This window comes from Chiloscyllium plagiosum, chromosome 5 (assembly GCF_004010195.1).
Source record: "Chiloscyllium plagiosum isolate BGI_BamShark_2017 chromosome 5, ASM401019v2, whole genome shotgun sequence".
Lineage (NCBI taxonomy): Eukaryota > Metazoa > Chordata > Chondrichthyes > Orectolobiformes > Hemiscylliidae > Chiloscyllium > Chiloscyllium plagiosum.
Genome location: NC_057714.1, coordinates 85295403 through 85321427, shown reverse-complemented (window position 1 = coordinate 85321427; position 26025 = coordinate 85295403). Strand labels below are relative to the sequence as shown.

General features: G+C 38.0%; 2 protein-coding genes across 9 annotated transcripts in view; one reads left to right on the top strand and one right to left on the bottom strand.

Moving 5' to 3' along the window:
- acbd5a (acyl-CoA binding domain containing 5a) overlaps positions 1 to 11304 on the top strand; it is an 80312-nt gene extending 69008 nt beyond the window's left edge. For all 6 annotated transcript variants that reach the window (XM_043690530.1, XM_043690533.1, XM_043690529.1 and 3 more), the window contains 6 exons: positions 2813 to 2919; positions 5329 to 5602; positions 6784 to 6983; positions 9329 to 9379; positions 9708 to 9817; positions 9903 to 11304. In XM_043690530.1, coding sequence (XP_043546465.1) covers positions 2813 to 2919; positions 5329 to 5602; positions 6784 to 6983; positions 9329 to 9379; positions 9708 to 9817; positions 9903 to 9915 — 755 coding nt within the window. In that variant the 3' untranslated portion in view covers positions 9916 to 11304. The remainder of the gene's footprint in view (positions 1 to 2812; positions 2920 to 5328; positions 5603 to 6783; positions 6984 to 9328; positions 9380 to 9707; positions 9818 to 9902) is intronic.
- Positions 11305 to 20988: 9684 nt separating this feature from the next.
- mastl (microtubule associated serine/threonine kinase-like) overlaps positions 20989 to 26025 on the bottom strand; it is a 44052-nt gene continuing 39015 nt past the window's right edge. For all 3 annotated transcript variants that reach the window (XM_043690527.1, XM_043690526.1, XM_043690528.1), the window contains 2 exons: positions 23094 to 23195; positions 20989 to 21641 (listed from right to left, as the gene is read on the bottom strand). In XM_043690527.1, the coding sequence (XP_043546462.1) occupies positions 21484 to 21641; positions 23094 to 23195 (260 nt within the window). In that variant the 3' untranslated portion in view covers positions 20989 to 21483. The remainder of the gene's footprint in view (positions 21642 to 23093; positions 23196 to 26025) is intronic.

Sequence of the window (26025 nt, the reverse complement as noted above, 5' to 3'; positions counted from 1 at the left end):
GTTTTTGATCTCCATTTGTGTTTGCATAAAATGTTTTTGCTCTTACAACTAATAATTGTCGAATGTGATTGGTAATCTACCTTGGAAAAAGGAAGAATCACAGAATCACTTTAGTTTTCTAGTTACCTTATTTCTCCATGCACAATACAATCTCAGTTATGAAATTTGCCAAAAACTTCTGTGAAATTCCAAAATAAATCCATAACTTTTATCTCCATCATTTAAGAAATGCGACATGCTTCGATATAGCTGCTAGGTAAACAAGGTTCAAATTAACAGCAGTTCTTCACTTAACCTACACATATGCTTAGAGCTAAAATGTACCTGTTTAACATTGTTATGTTGAATTTCTCAACATGTGTGAATGATGAACCCAGCTGATACTAGATCCCAGATCGCGACACAGTTTGATAGATTATATGCTGCTTTTTCTTTTCTTTAGTTAATTAACGTGATTAGTCATTGAAGTATACTGGCACAAGGTTACATATTCTCTTTCTCATAGAGCTAATGTTTATTACACAAAATTATTTGTATATAGTAACAATTAAAATAATCTTAATTCTACTGTGGGTTTTTTTAAAAAAGATTACTGTTGTAATCTGTTTCCTAATACTATCACTTATAAAGACTCTAGCCCTGAGAAACCATATCCTAATTCAACTCTTGACATTTCTGCGTGACTAACTCGTTACAGCTTCTTTATCGTGGACAGTGGAGACAATTCAGTTAGTTCTTTACAAGCCTTCTAACATGAACTTCTCTCAGATAAGAGAGCCTAAACGTTCTCATTCTAATAATGCGCAGATTTACAACCAAGCTGTTCAACAAACTAAACCATTCGGCTGAGGTTACTGGTTCCTGAATGCCTTCGAGTAGAGAAACTCTGCTTGCTTATGAACTCAATTCTTTTGGGTTTTTTTTCTAAACAAAAGCAGAACTGTGGATGCTAGGAATCAGAAACAGAAATAGAAACAGAATTTGCTGGTAAAACTAACTCCACCTCCTCTCCACAGATATTGCCAGAACTGCTGGGTTTTGCCAGCAATTTCTATTTTTGTTTCTGGTATTTTCTAAACTGAATTTTAGAAACTTATTGCTAGAATCTTCTGAACTGAAAACAAAGCCAGCTACCTTAAATGTTTACCTTACCTTTCATAAATCCAATAGCATGAAACCTTAAAATCACAGGGGTCCACACTCACTTGAGTATTTACAAGTGCTGGGTTTAAGCACTGTTCTGGAAGGACTCTCTGACCTTTTCTTAAATAAAATGAAAATAAAACCTCCACAGAAGTAAACATCACCCATCTCCCTCTATTTTGATATTCAAATTCCAAAATTGATAAAAAATACAAGTTATACATTTTCCATCTCACACATTTCTGTTTCCTAAACAGTGACACTGACCCAGTAAATCACAATTTTAGCAATTGTTTTTGTGTATTCTAATATGTAAAAAAAGAAATATTGTTGGGGTCCAATCATAGTCAACTGATGGATCCTGTTCTTCTCATTTCGAAAAGTCAATCTTTTGCATGTAAATTTTTTGAAGTTCATGCCGATTCACTCTTTTTTTTGTTAAAACCACTTGTTTATCCACTTGCTGTGTAATTCACTTAAATAAAAGGTTCACCTTGGAATGTAATCACATCATACCATTAGTATACCATTATTCATGTACTCTGTGATTAGTTATTTTTATTATTCCGTGGCATGTGGGCTTTTCTGGCTAGGCCAGTGTTTATTTTCCATTTCTAATTGCCAGTTAAGAGTCAACCACATTGCAATGGCCTGGATTTGCAGTAAGGAGAGCAGATTCCTTTCCTTAAGGGATATTAGTGGACTAGATAGGGTTTTTTAATGATAACCGACAGTGGTCACCATTGGGCTAACTTTTTGTTCCAGGTTTTGCAATGGTGGATTCAAATCCATCTCCCCAAAACATTAACCTGGGGTTCTGGGTTACTAGTCCAGTGATGATAATTACACCACCAACAGACACCTCTTTCGCTTCCCTTAGACATTTTAGCTTTACTTTTCCTCTAAGCTTCCATTATCTCCACACTTGCTGAAGAATATCGTAAGATCTTTCATGCAAAGATCCACCACCGCCAAACCAACACACTATCCATCCCCAACCCCTATCCCATTAACACACCAGATATTATGATTTATTTAGCATCAGTTACTTCCTTGCTTCGGAAAAACAAAATGTAGGTGATTGAACTGGAATTTTAAAAAAATTTTGAACTTCTGAAGTTACCGCACTTTTATTTGTACCTACATTATCTGTGTTTATCTGTTCTAAACTTTCACCTTAAGTGCCATTATCAATTTGACAGAGAAACAGCACAACTTCCTTAGTTGTAGCCTTTTCCTTTACCATTGATGTACTCTGGTTCCTCTTTTTTGTTCTTCCTTAACTCGAGATTAAAAATCTGCAGGGATTAGCACCATCCCTGCATGTTCCTGAACTTAATCTTAAATTCATATGAAAAGAAAACCACTGTGAAATCTCTTTCTGATGTTGTCAAGTTACACCAATCTGATTAATGATTTTTTTAATTTCAAAGAGGAATGCAAGCAATTTTTAACAGATCTAGTGCTATGTCTGCTTTGAGAATTAACTAACCAAATAGTTTGCATTAATAATTTTAAATTTCTAACACTCTTGTATGAGACATTTTTCTTTGGTAGTGTTCGGTAAAGGTTCTCTCTCATTTTGATAAACCTCTGCTCTCACTATGGCATTAACGTCTTCCTTTACAACTGTTTATCGTTGATTTTATTTGTTCTCCCATTTCTACAGATGGAGTGGAAAACCAGGTTGGTGAATTTCCAGGAATTCAGCACATCACAAGCGATTCAGACAGTGAAGTATATTGTGATTCAATGGAACAGCTGGGAGTTGAAGAGGTAAGTGCTGATGTCAAGAACCGCACTCACCAAGAGTGAAAGCCATGTGATTGTATAAAATTTCTTGAATTTTGATGAGGATAAGATGAAATAATAAATATTGTTGAGCTGTTCCCATCAGTCCCTTTATAGTTGGAGCAATAAGGTATAGGTAGTTACCTGAAGGAAGAGCAAATCCGTGCAGATGCTAAAATCTGTATTAAAAACAAAGAATGCTGGAAATCACAGCAGGTCAGGCATCATCCATGGAGAGACCGCAAACTAACGTTTTGAGTCTAGATGTCTCTTCATCAGAGCTAGGTAATTTTCCATTGCATAGGTAAATATCTATTGTCCACTTGGGCATGTCTTTCCATTCAATAAAATCTGCAATTGGAGCAGATCTATAAAATATTTCAAATATTCATATATTAGCCCTTTTAGTCTTCATAGGCAGACATTTTCTAACAACTTTTAAAGAAGATAATGTATTAATTGCTTTAGATCAGCTTTTTTTGGGGTGAACAGATTTCTTCTAGATTTTCTTAAAGACTCATCAAACTCCACCTATTTACAGTATACCTGTTTTAATTTCTCACTCGCTACCTGTATCTGCAGTAAATATTTTGGGAATCTAGATGGTGCAGTAAGTACAAGAACTGACCACACTGATAGAATATGAATTAAGTTTTGCTACAGTTATTTAATTCCACAACTGTCATTAAATTTATAGTATTTTCTCTTTTTTAGTATTGCTCCTGGAATCTATGATTGTAAATTGCTCAATTTCTGTTCGTTTTGTGAAATAAAAAGCTGTATTTATAATAAAAGGATGACTGATTTCATAAAGTGAATCAAAAATTAGACTATCGCTGTAAAGTGTTGTGGAATTGAGACAAAGGTATTTTTGAACTAAAGCAATGGGAGGTGACAGTGAATGCACAAAGTGAAAGTATTTCATTGACTAGCACTAAACTGTCTCTGAGCAGGAGAAATCTACATTTTAAAAAACTGACGGACATCAATATGACATGAGAGGTTTTCATTCAAAAAAGCACTCTTTAATCTTCCCTTCACAATTAGTGTTTAATGTGAAATACCAAAATTATAGTTTTATAGAAATGCATTACTTTTTAAAATAGATTAGATTAGATTCCCTACAGTGTGGAAACAGGCCCTTCGGCCCAACCAGTCCACACCGACCCTCTGAAGAGTAACCCACCCAGACTCATTTTCCTCTGATTAATGCACCTAACACTACGGGCAATTTAGCATGGCCAATTCACCTGACCTGCACATCTTTGGACTGTGGGAGGAAACTGGAGCACCTGGAGGAAACCCACGCAGACACTGGGAGAATGTGCAAACTCCACACAGTCGCCCGAGGCTGGACTCAAACCTGGGACCCTGGTGCTGTGAGGCAGCAGTGCTGACCACTGAGCCACCGTGTCGCCCTTCAAGATATTTGAGACCTTGACTTCATAGAATTGTTGAATCACTACAATGCAGATAGAAGCTTTTCAACCCATTTGAATCTGCACCAACCTCCAAACAGCACTCTTTCCACCCTCCCCCCGCCCCAACTTATTCCCATAACTCTGCAGTTACTATGGCTTATCCACCTAGCCTGCACACCCATGGAGACCTAGCCTAGGGTGGCACAGTGACACTGGAGACTCGAGTTCAATTCCAGCCTTGTGTGACTGTCTGTGTGGAGTTTGCACTTTGTTGCCATGTCTCTGTGTTTCCACCGGGTGTTCCGGCACAGTCCAAAAATGTGTAGGTTAGGTGAATTGGTCATGCTAAACTGTCCATAGTAACTTGAGATATACAGGCTAGATGAACTAGCCATGGTAACTGCAGGATCACAGGGATAGGGTGGGTCTGGGTGGGATGCTCTTTGGTTGGTTGGTGCAAACATCATGGGCAAAACTATCTTTTCCCACACTTGGGGATTTTATGGTTCTAACCTGCACGCCTTTTGAAGGTTTTCTCCCATGTGATAATTATTCTGAGGATTATTTTGAGATTGGTAATTCATAGTGATATCATGTAAGCATAAACTTGAGAAACAGAGCTATATAAATAGTTTTGTTGATATGGCAGATATCCCCTGTATTACTAACACTACAACTGTCTTTTTCCTCTCCTGGCTGCTACTGCCTGGCTACACCTGTCTTCAACCATCACGTAGCAGAAACCTCTTTTGTAAATGTCTGTTTGCATGTTTGTAAATTACTTCAAATTGTCATCCATGATTAACTATTCACTTATGTAAATAACATGGTGCTAATAATGGAATGGGACCTAAAAACATTTTTTCTTGGGTTACAGTGTAAATTAACTTAAATATACAGACATGACTATTGCCCAAGTAATCATTTGATGTTTTAAGTACTGTAAACATGTTATTTTATTTCATTCTTGCAGATTTCAGGAGCTGGTAGCTCAGGGAGAGAGAATTTTAATAGTTCTCTGATCGTCTCAGAATTTGATCACAGGCAGCTATTCACAAATAGTTCGAGAACAGAGTTGAAACATTCCCTAAAATACCTTGGGAATCCTGGAACAATGAAGGTACAGGATTTGGGAGAAGGTGGTGTTACTCGTGGTGGTGAAGATGCAAAACCAGGTGGAAGTGGCTCTCACAAAGAGAAGATAAGCAGCAAAAGAACGGAGTTTCATGGACCCAGGAGGGGACGAGGTATGTTTTTGACTGGAAAAGATCTTTATTTGAGGTATTTTCCCTACAAATATGTCCCAAGGACTAGTTTTCTTGAGAAATTTTGTGGAGTTTATTTTGCAACTTATTTTCTTTCTCCTTTCATTTGTGCTCAACCTTGTCATGCACAATTTCCTTCTGTGGGAGATTGAAGACCCACTGCAAGGAGCCCCTTGGTAATCTGTAGTTGATGAGTGAGTACTGTAGGGAAATCAAAAGTAAAAAGAACAAAATATGTAGAACCTCTGTTCCTGTTGACAAGGGTATATGGCGCTCTTGTTTCTAAACATTGCTCCGAACACTTTGCATTTCCATTATATGGATTACTATGACATTCATGCTATGTTGCAGCTAAAACAGTAGGAAAAGTTTAACTCAACAATGTTCATTTATATAGAACCTTTGGACATGGCTTGGCATTTCCAGTGGCTTTGAAAGTATAATTGTTTCAAGTGCATCTCTTCTGCAAAACAATGACCTTCACCACTTAGAAGGTCAAGGCCAGTCAATTTGTAGTGATGCCGAGTTGTACTTCATTGTTCTGGGATAAAACCTTTAAAACTCCAAGCTTAGGAAGGATAATAGAAACATTTTGACTTCAATGACTGCAGCACTTCAAGAAGGCAGCCAGCTGCCACCTTCTCAAGCACAATTAGAAATAAGCAATAAATGGCAGTGTTGCTAGCAGCAATCGCATCCAAAGATTCATTCTTTTTTTAAAAAGTGCACTACTGTATTACTCCAAATGTGTTGTGTAATGTAATCTCACTTTGTCCTTGCCATGTCCCTTTTACAATTCTGTTTGAAATGATTTATGTTTTGTACTTCAACTGTTTTTTGTGACCGAGAATCCCACATCTTTTCAACATCTGTTAATAGATTTCTCTTTATCTACCTCCATTCATTTTTTTACAATTATTATTTCTGTTTCTACTGGCCAACAGGACTATAACAAATCGCAATTCATCTTCTAATAGTTCTCCATAATGTTGATGTTATCTATTGTGTATCTGCTTAATCCACATGATGCTTAATGTCTTTGCTATTGAATTTCATAGAGCACTGAAGTATTTGTAACCAGTGGCTTTGAATAGTTCATATGTTTGCCTTGTGTTTTTGCCAGCATATATGTTATTTTAATTGTTTCCCTGTTTATCTTGTAGGTAATAGGATGCAGCAATCAGGGGATGGTTTTCAGGTCTCACAGTTGGGTAATGGTGGTAATGGGGAACGAAGGGGCTCAGAGAGGCTGCAAAAAGCCAGTGTGAATGAACAGATTGCAGTAGCACTACTTAGACTCCAGGAAGACATGCAGAGTGTGTTGGAGCGACTTCATATGTTGGAGGCAGTGACTGCTTCTCAGGTAAAAGCTAATAAGAAAGAAAATGATTTTATGATATGCACTACCTGTTCATGCTTATAGTTTCTATAATGCAGGATTCCATTGCACAGATCAATGGTAATCAGTGCTGTATTGTGGGAATTAAGTAATGGGAGTAAAATTTAGACCTTCACTAAAGCTGTATTCAGAGTAATAATTAGGCCATCAGTAAAAAGTGTACAATGTTTCTCCAGAAAAGAGAGAGGAAATAGATAACTTACAATTACAAAATGGTATTTGTGAAGGAAGGAGATATCAGTCAATGAGTGTTGCTTCTTTAGAGTTGGAAATGTGTAAAAAAGATTTTTTAAAATTAACTCATGGATATGGGGGCCACTGGTTGGACCACCATTTGTTGCCCATTCCTCGTTGCCTTAGAGAAGGTGGTGATGACCTACCCTCTTGAAATCAAGCAGTCCACTTGCTGCAGTTAGACTCTCAATGTCAATGGGGAGGGAGTTTGACTTATTAACTGTGAAGGAACAGCAATATATTTCCAAGTCTTGATCGTGAGTGGCTTTAAGGGGATCTCGCAGGTGGTAGTGATCCTATATAAGTGCTGCCCTTGTCCTTCTCAGTAAAAGTAGTTGTGGTTTTGGACAGTACAGTGTAAGGTGCCTTAGTGAATTTCTGCAGTGCAGCTTGTAAATGGCACACATAGTTGCTACCCAGTGTCACAGGTGGAGGGAATGAATGTTTGTGAATGCGGTCTAATCTTGTGGCGCTTTTGTCCTGGATAGTGTTCAGTTTCTTTAGTGTTGTTGAAGCTGCACCCGTCTAGGCAAGTGGGATGTATTCCTTCACACTTCTGAGCCTTGTAGATCATGGGCAGGCTTTGAGGAGTCAGGAGGTGAGTTATTTACTGCAGTATTCCTAGCCTATGACCTATTCTTATAACCACTGTATTTATATGGTTAGTCTACATAAATTTATTTCAATGATATTCCCCACTACCAACATCCTTGGGGTTTTAGTGATAGTAATACCACTGAATGTCAAGGGACAATTAGATTAGGATCTCTCTTGTTAAAGATAGTCATTGCCAGATATTTGTGGCACTATTGTTAATTGTTAACTTTAGGAATGTCTCAAGATGAACATTCATAGGAAGAAAGAAACAGGAGTATGCCATTCAATGAGATCATGGATCCTCCATAACCTATCTTTGGCTTTTATTTTTTTTCATTCAGAGGATGTGGGTGTCACTGGTTAGGCCAGCATTCATTGCCCACACCTAATTGCCCAGAAAGCATTTGAGAGTTAATCACATTGTTGTCAGCCTGAAGTCACGTGTAGGCCAGCCCAGGTAAGGATAGCAATTTCTTTACCTAAAGGACGTAAACGAACCAAATGGATTTTTCCAACAATTGGCAACAATTTCATGATCACCTTTAGACTTTCAATTCCATATTTTCATTGAATTCAAATTCCCTAATGTCATGGTGAAAGTTGAACCCTCGTCCCTAGAACATTACCTGGTTCTCTGAATCAATAGCCTATCTGAGATTAATTGTTGAAATAATTAACAACTAATTCCGCATCCAATGCTGTTTGTGGAAGAGCATTGCAAGCCTCTATCACTGTTTGTGAGTAGAACTGCTTCCTCACAGCTCTCCTGAATGGTCTGATCCTAATTCTCAGACTATGTCTCTTAGTTCTAGAATCCCCAACCAGTGGAAACCTGTTTTTTCCTGTTATTATCTTAAAGATTTCAGTCAGATTACTCCTTAACCTTCTAAATTCTAGAGGAAACAGGCCTAATTGGTAGAATCTGTCCCCAAAACTTAACCCCAAAGTATAGGTATTATTCTTATAAATCTACATTGTACTCCCTCCAACACCAATATATCCTTCTAAGGTGTTAAATCCAGATCTGCCTCAGCACTTCATGTGGAGTCTAACCAGGGTTTTGTATAACTGCAGCATTACTTCTGTATTCTTATACTTCAGTCTTCATGATATTAAGGCCAGCATCCCATTAACTTTCTTGGTTATTTTTACACCTGTTGGTGACATTTTCAAGATCTATGAATTGAACCCTAAAGTCTCTTTAGACACCTACTGTATTCAACATCTCACTATCTTAAAAAGAGTACCCTGATCTATGCTTTTTTGGTTCAAAAAGGATTACACTTGTTTACATTGAACTCAATATTCCAGTTTTCCCCATTCACCTAGTCATACCAATTTATGTTTACTTAGTTTGGTGTGGTGTTGTATCAATAATTGAAATTTCCAGAAAGATAACTTTGCAAAGCTTTTTTTCTGATTTCCCTCACAACCTTGGGATACCTTTTATTTATTAAGAAAGGCTTCCTTCTTCTCAGGTGAAGTCTGAAGATGCCCATTCAAAGCTTAAACATACTGCAGGTGATAAGGTAAATACTTTTTTCATCATTGTATATTAAAATAATCAATTGTAAATGCTTTGAGGAAACATGGTTAGGTTTTTAAAACTTGATCTGCAGTGTTCCATTTTCTAATAAAAATATTTTCAGAAATAATAACCTTAATGATTCTTCATGGTGATAATTTCATTTAATAACTTTATAGATTTTATTTATGCAGTTTAGCAATCCACTTTGCCATATTGGTTCTTGTAAAGTTTGTTATTGTGCATAAGATTTTATTTCTGTTTGAGAAATATCAGATTTTTAATAATGAAAGATTATATTTGGTGTTTTTTTGTTTGCTTTCATCATCCAGACATCGTCCTGGTGGCCTTTTGATGTGTCTGGCCGAACTATTGCATTTGCAATTCTTTGGCCTGTTGTCCTCCAGCTGTTTGTGCATATGTATTTTCAAAGGAGGAAGAGGTAATTTTGAATACCTTCTTTTAGTTTCTCCTCATTCAAAATGAGTGCAAGTAGAATGATTTTTATCTCCTGTCTTAAATTTCAGAAAACTGAACTAGGTATCCACCTGGAATTACAAAGGCACTCTGAAGTCTGCAAACATAGAAAATTGGAGAGCCTGACATGATCATTTGGATTTATTCATTTAGTGGTGTTTTACCTTAACATAGTCCAATGATGTGCATTTTGCTTTAAAATCATCCTGCACACTGTACATCACTAAATGCTACAACATACAGATACTTGAACCAAATAGCATTAGTTAATTTTGGATTAATGTAACAATCATCTTTAAATTATATGGCCTGATTTTGGTTTCATTTTAAATTTATGGAACAAACACTGCACTATCATCTTAATAGTAAATGCTGTATCTAACTGAATGTAAGTCGCTTTAGCTGCTTGCAATATAGCTAAAATTGATTTTGGAAAGAAACTGGGGAAAATCTGCATGTTAAAAATACTTAAAATGCTTAATTTCTAGTGTTTTAGCTAGAAATAATTCAATTGAAACGTTGCACCTTAATGTACTTTGAACAAATCCCTTGCTAGCATTGTACAGTAAGACCTTGTGAACAGCAACGAATTCTGATGCCTGACCAACATTCCCACTCCCCAATACTACTAAAATAGATTATCTGGTCATCTGCTCAGTTGCTCTTTGTGGGATCCTACTGTGTACATTGGCTGTTGAGTTTGTCAGCAAATAGTGACTGCACTAAAAAAAAAATTTAGAAGCAATTTGGTAATACTTTCCTATCATATGGTCAGTAACTCAAAGGATATAAAATTGATTTTACGTGCATATTACAGCTACTGAACAAATAATATCGACCCCTGGTTTTTGCAGTTGAACAGAATGCTTTTAACCCATTGATAATCTCTTTTGGAACGGCCAATAGATGGATTTTTTTCTTTTATGCAGTTTATTGTTTAGCAAAAAGCCATGTATGGTGGACATGGACATAGAATTTGATTTATCTCCAGCACTTTTGAAGTATCTGGTAAAATTGAGATTATATAACCCAACACTAATGTACTGAGACTCATCCATTAGATACAGCTTTTACATATCCTTTCTCTGCATGTAACTTTATTTATATATAATTACCACTGTGAAGTCTACTCCTATCAATGCTGTTAATAGTTGTACAAATTAGACTGTACAAAGTAAGTGCAATATTTTTTCAATTACATTGTAATAAAATTACAAATTGAAGAAAATATGTCTCAAGGTTATCTAATAGCAATTTAATATTGATTTTAAATTAAGGATCCCATTTATCAAAGCACATTATTATTATAATCAGTTTTACAAATGGAGTTCTGGGCTCCTATTCAAAAAAATATTGTAAGCATGAAAATAATTCGCAGAATATAACTTCAAGCTTGAAAGACACTAATATATTTTTATCATGTGAGCCACAAATAAACTTTTTTGGAGGTTCTGTGTATTTTTGTATTGATTTTTTAAAAAAATCAAAATTAAGAGAGCACAACCAATATTATTATTTATGGATGTATGTTTGTATCTATAATCAAAACATGGTACTGAATGTTGTCAGGACATGAGTGACATCACCTATGGTGTGAAATTGGTAGAATCATGTAAGAAGTGTAGTAAAATCGATCTTGATATTGGGAACAACTTGCTGCATCCTTTAAAGAAGTGCCACGTTTTGAAGTGAGATTCTCGCTAAGCAATGGAAAGTTGTCTATGAAGGGTGATTACTTAACGTTAACCACCTTATTAATAGCTCATCTTGCCTCATTAATATGTAACTTTGTATCTGCCATCTTCCACAAGCAAACTAGATGCCAAGAATTCTCGTCACGGAAGTCAAAGTGGTTACCAAGTGACTTCAGCTCGCCTCTTGCCCTGAAGGACCTTCATGTTAGACACCAGAGACCAATGGTGCAGGCCACACAAGTCCTAGGTCTATTGATATTGGTATCTGACATGTGCCAACCTTTAAAAACCTTCATAATATATTTCCAATTCACTTATAGTAGACTTCTGCACTCCAATGCCTCCGGGGGCAACAACAGCTTTTGTTGTAGAAGTCTAGCTTTGCCCTTTGCCTTTGGGACAGGAAACCAGCTCACGGATTGGACCAGATTGTATCTGAGCAGTTCTGTTGGTGCTCACTCACTTTGAACCTACTTGGATACTTACCACCATATCCCTGCCTTGCTCCTCAGCCAGGGATATCACGTTCCTCACAGTACTGCTATGTTGTCATGCTGTTTAGCACAGACACAAAGTCAGCAGTCTTGTCATCGTTGTCAGCAGTCCTGAGTCAAATCAAGGGAGAGAGCTTTTAGCCAGCACAGTAAGTCAAAGGCAGCCTCTGATACTAATCCAGGGGCTTTAGCACTCAGTCAGCCCAGAACTCCATTTGTACTCAGGCCAAACAGCGTCAGGATTCATTCTTCATCAGGGGTGAAGAGTTAAATGTTGGGCCACCACCCATCTTGACTCTTTTTGCCCTATTGTGGGCATGAGAGAAATGAAAGCAGATGGCATAGTTTTCACTTTTTGGTGCAAGTTGGGAGATGTTCCGAATGAGTGAATAGGCAGAGTTAAGGGCACACAGGGTTCATGGTGTCAGGGGTTTGGGTGGCTGTCAGTGAGTGAGGAAAGATATTGCAACCAATAGTAAGAGATGTAGAACATGAGCTTTGGTGGAGGGTGAAGTTCTCAGGCAGAAGTGAGTGAGAGGCTTCAGAGAGGATGTTGACACTTAATGCTAATAGAGTGAAGAACGTTCTCCCTACACTCCTGTACATTTCTCCAAACATCTGAGATGTACTGATCCAGGTGACAACCTAGGACTCAGCTGACACAGTTTGATGTCATGATCTCTGCTGCCTAGTCCTAGAGGAAAGACTTGCCCTGCCTCTGCATCACCTGATCCAGCAGGACTCCCGGGTCCCTATCCTCAAAGTGGGGAACTAATTTATCTTTCTCTGTCATCTGTGGGGCAAATGTTAGGAACTATGCAGGAGAGCTTTGGATTAACAGGGCTTATTCATATGCACAACAGCCTTTTAAAGATGGTGCCAAGGATGTTTGTCCTCAACCAATGTTAAAAAAAAAAGTTGATTCACCCCAGTGCATCAATCGTTGAGATCAGATACCTGTTTCTACCTACAAATTCTGTCTACAGAGCCTTGATTGAGAATTCCTAGGCCTGGTCCAGTTATAGAAATTCTCATTGTTCCTAATATATATAGTTGTAGCTAATAGGAATACTCAGTGTGATTAATATTATTTGATTCCTTGATCACTATGCAAAAAGCATAACACAGTATGTGAAATAGATTATTTAGCTCTGGCTGAATTAGTTCACATCCCTCTCCCTAAGGCTATTTTGGAATTGTAATTTGCTCTGATTAGGCTACATATAGAGTTCTGGGACTAATTCGAGCTGCAGTGCTTAAAAAAAGTAATGCAAAACTTAAATTTGGAGACAGTAGCATAATTGTATTGCTCGTGGACTTGTTATTACATAGGATTAATTATGTGAGTTTTTGGGAGACTTGGAACCCGTTTAAGGCATGAACAGACTCCAGCAAAGCTTTGTCCTGAATCAACTATTGAGACAAAGTCCAGATTAGTTTGTTATCAGTTAAACTGGCACTAATCTGCAGTTTTTAATGCGGAATCTACTTTCATGTCGGATATTGGCTAGGAGAGCACACAAATGGCTTCTCTTTTCTTGTTCTTATCCCTAGATGATTTTCCTTTTTGTCAAACAAAAAGCAAATCTTTTATACTGGATGTTGCTCAGTTTCAGACCTTACCACCACCACAACCCCACACAGTCATTACTTGACCAACCAGGAAGAGTTTATCTGACTGTTGCTAAGCTTACATATTTATATAGGTAGTGTTATGATCTCACCTGAAGGTAATCCTGTACAAGTCAGAACTCAGAGCAAGATCAGGCTTGATAGACCATAAATTTTACCTTCACTATTTGTTTACTATGGCCATCAGACATCATACATTTAAACAAGGCTGCTAATGCACTTTTAACAAAAAATATAAGTTTACAATACAGAAATTAATACAATTAATGTTGCTCTTTATTTAAAAACTGTCTTGAAAATACCAGAAATAAAGATGCAAGCCTTCTTCTCTAACATTAGAGATACCCAAAACTCAGTGAAGTGTCACACCTGTCTTTGTTAAAACTTCTTATTCAGTTAGCACAGCTATAATTACTTTCTTTTTGGTAAATTTCTGCAGTTACTCATTGCTGTTTCTTTTCCTGAGACCTTTTTAAACAAGCAAGAGCTTTTCATTTACAGATTTCTAATCCACTCAATTTTTTTTAATACAAATTGTTTGGAGATATGTAAATTAGCAGCATCTCATCACTCTCGACACAGACAAAGACTATCTCTATACCTTTCTGGATGTTTTGGTCTCTGTTCCTCTTGGTCATTGGCCACCTTAGTACTACGCAGCCACCTAATGTTTCTACTTTTTTAACTACATTGAACGCTGATCTGACTAATTCTCTATTACTAGAACTAGTAGAGAATGTTACCTTTTTTGTTTGAAACATGTTGGGTTAGAAAGCCATCTGGTGTACACATTCCCTCATTCCCTTCATTAACATCACAGTTGTTAAAATCCCTCGAGTTTTTAAACCCAGTTCCCAAATTTCTGTATATTCCTATATCTTCCAAGAGACAAGTTCAAATCCAAATGTGACAGCTGCAGAAATTAATTTAATTTTAAACAAAATACTAATCTCACATCACAGCTGAATTTGGTGATGGTGGAAAAAGAACTTTCTGTTTTGTTATATAAAATGCCAGTTTCAGCGTCCTTGTGGTACAGTCGTCATGTCCTACCTTCCTATCCAGTCCAACCTGCTGCAGAGGTATGTAATAATATCTTTGAACTGGTTAATTTTTTTTTGAAAAATCCTGGATTCTTAAAATGCTACAATACTTTTACATCGAGCTGCCTTCCAGATGGCATGCCCTAGCAGCCCATTTTTTTCTGCCAGATGTGGAACTCAAATTACGACATGCGGTTCTCGTTTATAGACTGCGAGTATCTTCAAGAAGCTGCTTGTCTTTTACCAGGAGCCAATGTCTAGAACATGGCTGACTTGCAACACGTATCTTCCCACTGTCAGCAAAAGCAGCTATTGTTTGAGAGCACTGCCATCATCATGGCTTCTAGTGATTGGCAGAAGAGAGGGTAGGGTGGCACTAGTGACCAGAATCTGAGACATACTGGGTGATGGATGTTGGCCGGTTGCACAGAAATTGCCAAATATGGCAACAGTGGACATCCAGCTTACAGCTGATGCCATCCATTGCCTGAAAATGACTGCTCAGACCCAAGTTAGTACACTAGTTGAAGAATGATCAGGTATGATTTTTATGTCAGCTGTCCCAAGCTGTGTGCGGAGGGATTTCCACATCACGCCAGGTTCCAGAGCGCCTCTCTGTCCACAGCCCACAACCACAGCTTCATGGAAATGCCTTCCATGTCCTTCCACATGGCACAGTGGTGTTGCTACGTACCATCCACTACTACTCTTTCACCTGCCTACAGGTCATGCCTTGGCATTGTTTAATTGCTGGGTGGATGGGTCTCCTGTGGAGGGCTATGCACACGAGTTCTCTCACTTGTTATTGGGGACCTGAGGTGGAAGATGTTGCACACAGCACTTCCATCTAACCATAGGCTAAGATAATTCACAGACTCCTGACCAAACATTTATTTTGCAGTGCTGTGGAGTCAGTGGACCATGTTTATACCAGTTGTAGGCAGTTACACTGTCTTTAGTTATTTGAAACACCTTTTATTATTCTTCTGGTTGCATTTTAACATCATGCACTTGACCTTAGGGCATCTAGTTCAGAGGTGGGAATGGAGTCAAGTTAGAGGGCCACCTCATGGACCTAGCTAAAGAAACCCCCAACCGGTCCAGATTGTGGAAGGAATCATAGTCATATTTCCTCTTTGCCTGCCCACCCCTCTTCCATGGCTACATTTGTGCCCAGGTGTTCTTGGAGACAGCACATGATGCCTACCAACATTCATAATGCCTTCAGGAGTTGGAATGCATTGTTTCCTCCTTGAATTCCACTTTAATTTAGTTTCTTCCCTAGCACCCCTATATTTGTTACTGTTGGACTGTCTCCAGTAGGTAGTGCTTGTAAATTATTTGGTAGCAGTTTTTTAAAAAATCCAAAGCTGTGCAGTAGTATTTCAAAGTTAAAGGGTTCTTGTGTTACCATGTTGTGTCCCACTTGCTTTAGATTAGATTAGATAAGATTACTTAGTGTGGAAACAGGCCCTTCGGCCCAACAAGTCCACACCGACCCGCCGAAGCGCAACCCACCCATACCCCTACATTTGCCCCTTTTAACCTAACTCTATGGGCAATTTAGCATGGCCAATTCACCTGACCCGCACATCTTTGAACTGTGGGAGGAAACCGGAGCACCCGCAGGAAACCCACGCAGACACGGGGAGAATGTGCAAACTCCACACAGTCAGTCGCCTGAGTCGGCAATTGAACCCGGGTCTCTGGCGCTGTGAGGCAGCAGTGCTAACCACTGTGCCACCGTGCCTTTAGAGGTGTGTGTGATAGTATTTTTGAACAGGTTGGTTTAAAAATATCAAAAGCAGTCCTATGGTTAATGAGCACTTTTCAGAGCTTTTTAGGCACAGTGCTGCGTTAGGGTTAGGCAGAAAGTCAGAGCCAGAAAGTCCCTCTGCCCTTGACGCATCTGACTAATAATATCTGAAATGCTAGTCTCCATTGCAGTGCAGTGGTAGTGTCTCTATTTGAGACATCGGTTTTGGGTTTAGGTCACACCTACTCCAGAGATGTGCCATATCATATCTTAACAGGTTGATCAGAAAATAAGTGAAAGAAATTTTAATGATCTGGACAGCTGGGTCTATAACCCAGCAGCTGATGGATCTATTAATCATAGAGACATACAATACAGAAGCAGAACCTTTGGTCCAACTCAGCCATACTGACCAGATATCCTAAATAAATCTAGTCTCATTTGCCAGCATTTGGCCCATATTGCTCTAAACCCTTCCTATTCATATACCCATCCAGATGCCTCTTAAATGTTGCAGTTCTACCAGTTCCACTGGCAGCACATTGTATACACATATCACCCTCTACATGAAAAAGTTGCCCCTTAGATCCCTTTTAAATCTTTCTCCTTACCTTAAACCTATGCCCATTAGGTTTAGACTCCACCATCCCAGAGAAAAGACCTTGTCTATTTAACCCTATTCATGCCCTCATGATTTTCTAAACCTCTAAGGTCACTGCTCAGCCTCTGATGCTCCAAGGAAAACAGCCCCAGCCTATTCAGCCTCTCCCTATACCACTAACTCTCCAACCCTGGCAACATTCTTTAAATATTTTCTGAGCCCTTCAAGTTTCAGATCCTTCCTATAGCAGGGAGACTAGAATTACATGCGTGGCCTAACCAATGTCCTGTGCAGCTACAACATGACCTCCCAATTCCTATACTCAATGCTCTGACCAATAAAGGAATGTGTAATAAATGCCTGCTTCACTATCCTACCTACATGAGACTCCACTTTCAAGGAAATACAAACCTGCACTCTAAGGTTTCTTTGTTCAGCAACTCCCCAGGACTTTACTATTAGTACAAGTCCTGCCCGGATCCTTTTTCTATACCCAGAAAAGCTATCACACACAACTGAGCAACTTTCCCACAACCAAAAATCAACTGATTTTGTTGTTTTTCCCCTGCTATCCTTTGCTATTTGCTTTTTTAATTAATTAATTCCGTAACATCGTATGTCGTTTGAAAAAGTGCTAATCTCAGTAATGACTATATAATCGCTCAGTAAAAATCATCAGATTGAGAAGACATATGATAGCTGCAATATGTAATGATGGTTGTTATTAAAATTTTAATTTTGATATGTTAAGACTAAATAATGGGCAAACTAATAAATGAGTTTTTTTTAAATCCTAGGTTTGTATTCACATTCCTTTGTTGGCTAGTTCCAGGCATCAAGAGGTGTAAAGGAATCTGCCAATACTCCCACGCTGATTACAATCCAATAATCTCTGCTGTAATGCCCTACAATCACTCAATTTCAAGATTTTCACACAATGGCCATCTGACAGGAATAGCCTATTGTGCCTTATGTCATGGGAGCAAAGAAAATAGTGTCTGACAATCTAAAGATTGATTTCACAAGTCAATCATTTACTGAAGAAGACACTAAAGTACAAGTAGTTATATCATTGAAATTCTGCCTTTAAAAAGTTACTAACATGAGCAATGAGGTATGATGTGGAACAGCGAGTTGAAATAAAGAGCAGAAGAATAAGTAGGAGCCATTTAGGTATTGTATGTGGTAACCTGGAGTATGTCATTTGGCCCTTTAAGCCTGCTCTGCCATTCATTATGATCACAACTGATCATCCAACTTAATATCTTGTTCCTGCTTTTCTCCTCTATCCTTTGATTCTTTTAGCCTCAAATCCACCTCCATGAAATACCTAAAAATACTTTTTCTGTCTTCAAAATGGAAAAGGATGATGCAGGTAATAGACATCAAGGTGGAGGACTGTGAAATGTTAAGAAGGAATTAATGAATGTCGAGAGAGAAAGATGCGCTCAAGGGGACAGCAGCTGTAAAAGTGAAAAATCTCCTAGCTCAGATGAAACATGTCCCAAGCTGTTGAGGGAGGCAAGAGATCAAGGGCCTTAGAATAATTTATATATGGTAGCCTCTAGAATGTACTGAAGTCTGCCAGCAGAATGGGCACTGCAGTGGCTGGGGTGAATCATCACCCCCAGATAATGATTTGATATTAAGTTTCCATTCTGACGCCTGTCAGATTTTTTGTTCTGGTCTTGGAGCAATGAAGGTTAAGAGGTGACCTAATAGAGGTGTCTTATAGAGTGGACAAGAAGGCACTTTCTGTTCATCTTTAATATTAGAGCGTCGGTGAGTTTTTTGTCCCCCACTCAGGTGGTGAGTCTGGGACCTGCTGCCTAAAATGTTGGCCGAGCCAGAAATGTTTGTACCATCCTAAGCTGTGTTTAAATATTACTTGTGTCACCAATAGACCTCAGGATTCTGGGCAAAAAGTTGGAAAACCGGATTAGTGCAGTCTGATCTTTATCAATCAGTATAGACACAATGGACCAAACGCCTTCCTTCTGTGTTGTAAATGTCAGAGTCTATGAAATACTGGTTTTTAAATTTGGGAAGACAATTGTAAACTCAAAGTTATCGTACCTGTGCTACTTGAGTTATCAATTAATCCTAGTAATAAAACTTCAAATAAACTGAGCATCTCTATTACATTTCATTCTAACTTCTATGCTAAAGAAATAATCCCAGCTTTCCCGGTCTCTTCAGATATCTGAATAAATAATTGAGATAATTTAGTCCTTTGAAGAATTAGTGAATACTTTCCTAAATCACAATACAACAGATTGCATTTTATAGTATCAATTTATCAATATTATAGAAGTTCTGTAGCATGTCTTACAATGGCATGAAGAATCAGAAGTTATAATGAACTAACTCAGTTATTGATCTCAAGTATTTAATATGTTTCACAACTATCAAGGACAATATATCTCACTTCATTTAGTTTAATTGTTAAATGCTCTAAAGTAGAATTAACAGATTTACACAGACGAAGGTCGACAGGGACAATATCTCCATCTTGGGACAGGCAAAACAAAGATGCACAGGAATTCCTAGAAGCCTGGCATTCAAACTAGAACTCTATTAACATACATACAGATTTGGACCTCATTTACTAACCTCTCAGAAACAGAACTGGAAATGTTATCACTGAGCACAACAACAGACAGATAAATAGTAAGCGGGATAGAACACCAACACTTCACTGGAGGCTCTCTGATGATGTGACCTAGCATGGTGACAGACCTTCTGAGAACAAATTTACCAGTTCAGCGAGCAAATTTACAACATGATCCACGACCTAAACTACAAATCTTCTCCAAATTGTCAAACAGAATTAATTACACAGGAGACAGAAATTTACATTTCACCCACAAGCACTAACTACATTTACATCACTAAGGTCAAAAGCTTACTGCTATAAAATACCCAATAATCCATAAATGAAAGATTTTTATTCAAGTCACTAATTGTGCTGCACACACAAGTTATACAGGTAGCCTGTTTAGAAATCTTCATTGATATTCAGGTATACAAGTTAAGAAAAAACTGAGTCATTTTAAGACAGTGGATGATCTGGAAATAAAAAAAAAGGACAAGAAAAACATTCAGGAATACACATTTATGATTACTTTTGATGAGTGACACCAGCAAAGAACTTCAGGCAAAAAATATTTGACATACTAAACAAAGCAGTAATTACACAGAGTAGAAATTTGTAGCTTTGAAATCATGAGCCCTAAAGCTACCTGAAGCATGAGGCATTTAACTGCATCCTTTGTAACATCTCAGTAGCAACTTGTATGGATATATAATTAGGAAATAATAGTGACAAATTTCTATTTCAATGGAGACACTGAAATGAGCAATTCAAAAATATACAATAAGGCTACATTTTAACCAGTAATTTTTAAAAAAAGTATTATTTTTGACCAACATGACTGGTAATTGTAAAAATAAAGTGCATTTAATTGAGAGAACTGAGTTATCAGTTTAAGGAGAACATGCAGGATGCTTGGTTTGTAACGAATGTACCGCCATGAAAATCTGGACATTTCACTGAATACTATTAAGGAATGAAAATTACAGCAGTGAAACAAAAAAGGTGCGAGCTTGAAACCATTTTTAGGCGATCTGTTGCAGTTTTTTAAAAATGGCCACATTAAATTCTAGAATTATTACAAGCAAACAAGGCAGTTCATGAAATCCTCAAATCGTGTTTGTAAAGTGCAGTAATGGCAGTCACATAAACACTTAAAGCTGACTTCTGATCATCTCTTGTTTAAAAGAGTTAAAGTAATTCAGGCAATCTACTGCTTGACTGACTTGCCCAAAATGCACCTTTTCAGAACTTCAATATTGCTATAATGTGAGTTGACTGCATGCTCCATTCAAAGATTAGTCTTAGCTGTCAAAAGAGTTTGAGGGACAAGCCATGTCCCAGATATTATGCTTTAAAATCAAAAATTGGCAAAGTGTGTCAAGTTACTAATGTCATCCATTACAGCTCCTAAGGTGCTTTAAATGTTCTACTAGCTAATTCAATTGAAGCTTTCAACCCTGTTTCTCTGGAATCATTCGATAATTGCAGGCAGTTGAGGATAGCCTTGAAGTGCGCTAATACTATCTGGACAAGATGGAACAGAAGCAACTTTGAGATCACAATCTTCCATTGAGGTCTCTCCTTTTTATGCAAAAGTAGTAGTGATAAGCCTCCATTCAGCAACATAATTTACAGCTGGAAATCAAGATGGCAGTATTGCATATTAATGAAAGAATAAATGAAAGATAGTATTGACTGGCACCAGACATTGTACATACATATTCAACAGTAATGAATCCAATGTTACTACTAAATATAAATTAGCATATTTTCCTTTCATCTCTTACAGTATTCAGGTTCAGCACGCTGCAGGTGCTACAAACTGAATCCTGAAACTACGAGGTGTTGAGCATTATTTCTGGCTTCAAAATATGTTGTATCCGTTTCATCATCTGGCTGTGGTACAAAGGGCATAGAGCAATTCTGCAGATTGTCCCAATCCACTTCCTGGAAGAGGGGATGCTTCTTGAGCTCTGAAACAATAAAACCAAACAGTTGCTCTTTTTCTTAGAGATGAAATGCCCGTTATTAGAGTTCAGAGAAGATGGAGACATGTTGAATAACAGGCGGAAGAAAATAAAGTACTTTCTTTTCACCACAGAGTTTATAAATAGCAGGGATTAGATTAGATTAGATTACTTACAGTGTGGAAACAGGCCCTTCGGCCCAACAAGTCCACACCGACCCGCTGAAGCATAACCCACCCAGACCCATTCCTCTACATTTACCCCTTCACTTAACACTACGGGCAATTTAGCATGGCCAATTTATCTAACCTGCACATTTTTGGATTGTGTGAGGAAACCGGAGCACCGAGAGGAAACCCACGCAGACACGGGGAGAATGTGCAAACTCCACACACACCGTCGCCTGAGGCAGGAATTGAACCTGGGTCTCTGGCACTGAGGCAGCAGTGCTAACCACTGTGCCACCGTGCCGCCCTATACTTAAACAAATCTTGATAAACAAGACATTAAATAACATTATCTTTATGCAGAATTTGCAGATCAGCGACACCATAGTACAAATACAGCTACAAGCTTACTGGTCCCAGCAGACAATATTTACTACTGATATGAGTTTTATACTTGTGAATTCAAGTGGGTCCAGAACCTGATCAAATGTACTTGTGGAAAACTCAGTTACAGGCATTACCCTTTATTCTGCAGAACAGTGAAAATAGTGAATACAAATATGGAAAAAAAACACAAAATTGCCTCACTTTTGAAAAGGACTGGATAAGCAATCACTTTTTATTAACCTTGCCAAAATTGATTAATAAAAATATGCAAAGACACTATTAGAATTAAAAAACACAACATGCACATTTTACAAATTGTATAGTTCTACTTTAAAAATAGTAGATTTGTTTGATCCCTCTGTACCATTCCCATACAAATGGGATGTCTAAACTATTCAACTTTTTTTGTCCTTTTGAACTTGCACATCCAACTTCTAAATTTAAGAGTGATTGGGCCAGATTTTTCTATAATGATGCTCCACACTTTAAGGACTAATTTGCAGTGCTAGAAAGATTGATTGTTGGTAATTAACAATTGTCACCTCAATAAAGGGTAACTATGTTTGTGAAGCTAAGACTAGTGTAACTTTACCATACAAATACAGTAAAAATCTAACTAAATGAATTCAGTACAAAGCTTCTGTATAACTAAAATGGAGTGCTGTAATTCAGACAACATTTGGATATTGTCATTTAACTGTACATTAGAATCTCACCTCACGTTGCTGGACCATTTACACTTCTGAAAAAGGCATCGATTATTCACCCTTTTTTGACAGCAAAGTTTTGACCATTTCCCCTCATTATATATACCTCATTTGATACTGTATCCTTTAAATATGAAATATTAGCAATTTCACCAAAGATTGTTTAGAGTACAACCATTTGCAACTCGTTCCCAAACCTTTCAATCCAGCTCTCTTGAAACATTCAATTGTCAGTAGAATTTCAATTGCACTATGGGCATTTTTAGATAATTCTTCTTCACCTTCTGGCCAAGGTATATCTACAAAAAGAAATTTACTTGTGAAAAATCAACATATATTTAGATAGCATTTTTAAATGTAGTAAAACACCTCAACTCTGGAGAAGAGAAGAGATGGCCTATACTTTCTATGGTTTTAACAAACAAATTCAAAAGCAGCAGGACTGCTCTTGTCCACTTAGAACAGCATTAACAAACAGGATTTACCACTGACACAGGAGATTGAGGGTAGAAAAGCACAGACTTTACATAGAATGTTTTATAGGAAGAAACAAAGATGGAGGCATTTCAGGAAGGTATTCAGGAAGCTAAATGTATGGCTATCAGCGATACTGCAACTTAAAAATCAACAACACACAACAGTCCAGAAATAAAGGAACACAGACGTGTCAAGAGTTGTAAGGCTACAGAAGGAGTGTTGACATGAAAGGGAGAGGCCATGGATGGACATGAAAACAAGGGTTGGAATTTTAAAATCGAGTATTGCTAAAACAAGAGCCATCATCAGTCAGTGAGCGTAGAGAGGTAGAAGATCAAAACTTGGTCTGACTTGAGATACAGGTAATGGAGTTTTGGATGACCACAAGTTTGCAGATTAACAACTATTCAGGTGAACAAATATTACTCAAGAAAGGGTAATGCCAGTGGCAACAGACCACTAGTTAAATGTCCTCTCACTTCAAATAGTCACACCCTAAACTCAGCCGTTCTAATAAAAGGCTTCTGGCCTGAAATACTCATTTGGTTGTCTTTTGCATAAATGCGGACTATCTCGCAGAGTATTGAGCATATTCTATTTAGATTTCAAATTTTCAAGAAGCTTTGCTATTTATTTAAAAAGTCAGTTCGATGACTACTCTACAATTGAAACACAAATTTGAGACCAACACTTGACAAAGACAGTACTGGCCTTTAAATTTAGTTTACCCAGAGGGCCCATCTGCCTGTTCCAGTGGTAGTGGCAGATGTTAAAGATCCAACTGAATTTAAGAACAGAGACTCCACTATGCCCTGCACCTCACTTGTTAAGGCTCAGAAGTACCTAATGTTGGGTCGGAGATGGCAAACTATGGACACCTGCTGAGCATCTCCAAGCAGCTCAATGACAAGAATTCTATAAATTATAGGTGGCTGCGTCATAAACAACATTCCTCAGTGGAGTGATTATTTGATCAAGGGAAAGAAAATCAACTCTAAAGAGGTGGCCTATACTTTCTATGGTTTTAATGAACAAATTCAAAAGGAGCAGGACTCAGGTAAGTTACAAAATGTACTCTTTGCTACTGGTTGGATTGCACATAGATCTGGTTTTACTGGATGCAACAGGCACTTTACATTGTCATATGTTAAAAAGTCTAAAGCAGGCTTCACGCACATTGTCAGCTTGGAATGAGTGTGCACTTCTTTTCCCTCATGCTCTCGTGAAGGTGAATACTTCAAATATTCTCGTAAATTGGCCAGTAGGAGCTAACTATATCTCAGAACCACATATAAAGATTTAGAGTAAGGCAGCAGAGCCAAACCTATTCTGATCAGCCATCCAGAAAGGCATGTTTTCCAGCAGCAATCTGGGCAATGATCAAGAATGAGAACCCAGTCTGAGTCTGCTGAAAGCAACAACACTTTGACATACAATTCAGTAATGTCACTCTTGCCTTGGAATCAAAATTATGGATTCAAGTCCAAAAGATTTCAGTACCAAATCAAGGATAAACTCTCTCATTGCAATATTCAGGTTGTGCTACACTATTGAAGACCCTAAATCTGCCCTCTTTGATGGATAGTAAAGATCTCACTATTCAAGGAATAGCAGGGACAAATATTTTATAATTAACCTGTGCAGGGATGTTTTCACATGCCTCTAGGGCAGGTGAGACTAGGACCCCGAACTCTTAGTCCAGTGACAAGGACACTAGTACTACACCACCAGAGACAGCCTTGTCTTGATCAATATTATCAGAGCAGATTATCTGGTCATCATTATCCTGTTGTGGAAAAGATCTTGCCCGTTTGCAAATTGGCAACCAGGTTTCCTGCATCATAACAGTGATGACACTTCAATCGTAGTTCGCTGACCTCTACCAGATCAAAACTGCTCCTATAACCACTAATAACATCTTGTGTGGCTGACCAAGGCAAACTGTTTCTTTCCCTCCTCCCCGTAGACCTTGGCACAAACATGCCAGATCATATCTTCCTTCACCAACACATCTCCACTGACATCCATTTGGGGGTGACTGCACCCAACTTGTTCTACTTTTATTATTCTGATTGTTGTGATGAATTGCCATGAATAGCACCATCTCCACCAATTTCAGTGGACTTAGTGCATTTTGGACACCTATTTCTCATTTGCATGTTGCCCCTCAGCGAGATCAATGAAAACTGTCGGCAATATGTACACAGATGATTGATAGCTCAACATCACTACTTCTTTTGACTGTCAAACTTTTTTATTCAACATCCAGTACTGAATGAATAAAAGTTCTTTCGTAAGCCATAGTCTTCGGTCTCCTCTACAAACTCCACTCCCTTATCATGGCAACAGAGAAACTGAACCAGTCTATTCACAACTTAGGTATCATTTGAATCCAGATGACCTTTCAACCATCCACACTATGTCTGCCTTTTTCCACCTCCATATTACCCATCTCAGCTCTTCTACTGTTGACCCTTCAACTGCGCCTTGGTTACTGTCTGACTGTTTGAATGCATTGATGGCTGCTCTCCCACATTCTATCCTTAGTAACTTGAGATGGTCCAAATCTCAGTAGTTGTATCCCAACGTGCTCCAAAGCTTGCACCCGTCATTCTGGTAATCACTGACTTAAGCTGGTTTCAGGTTAAACAA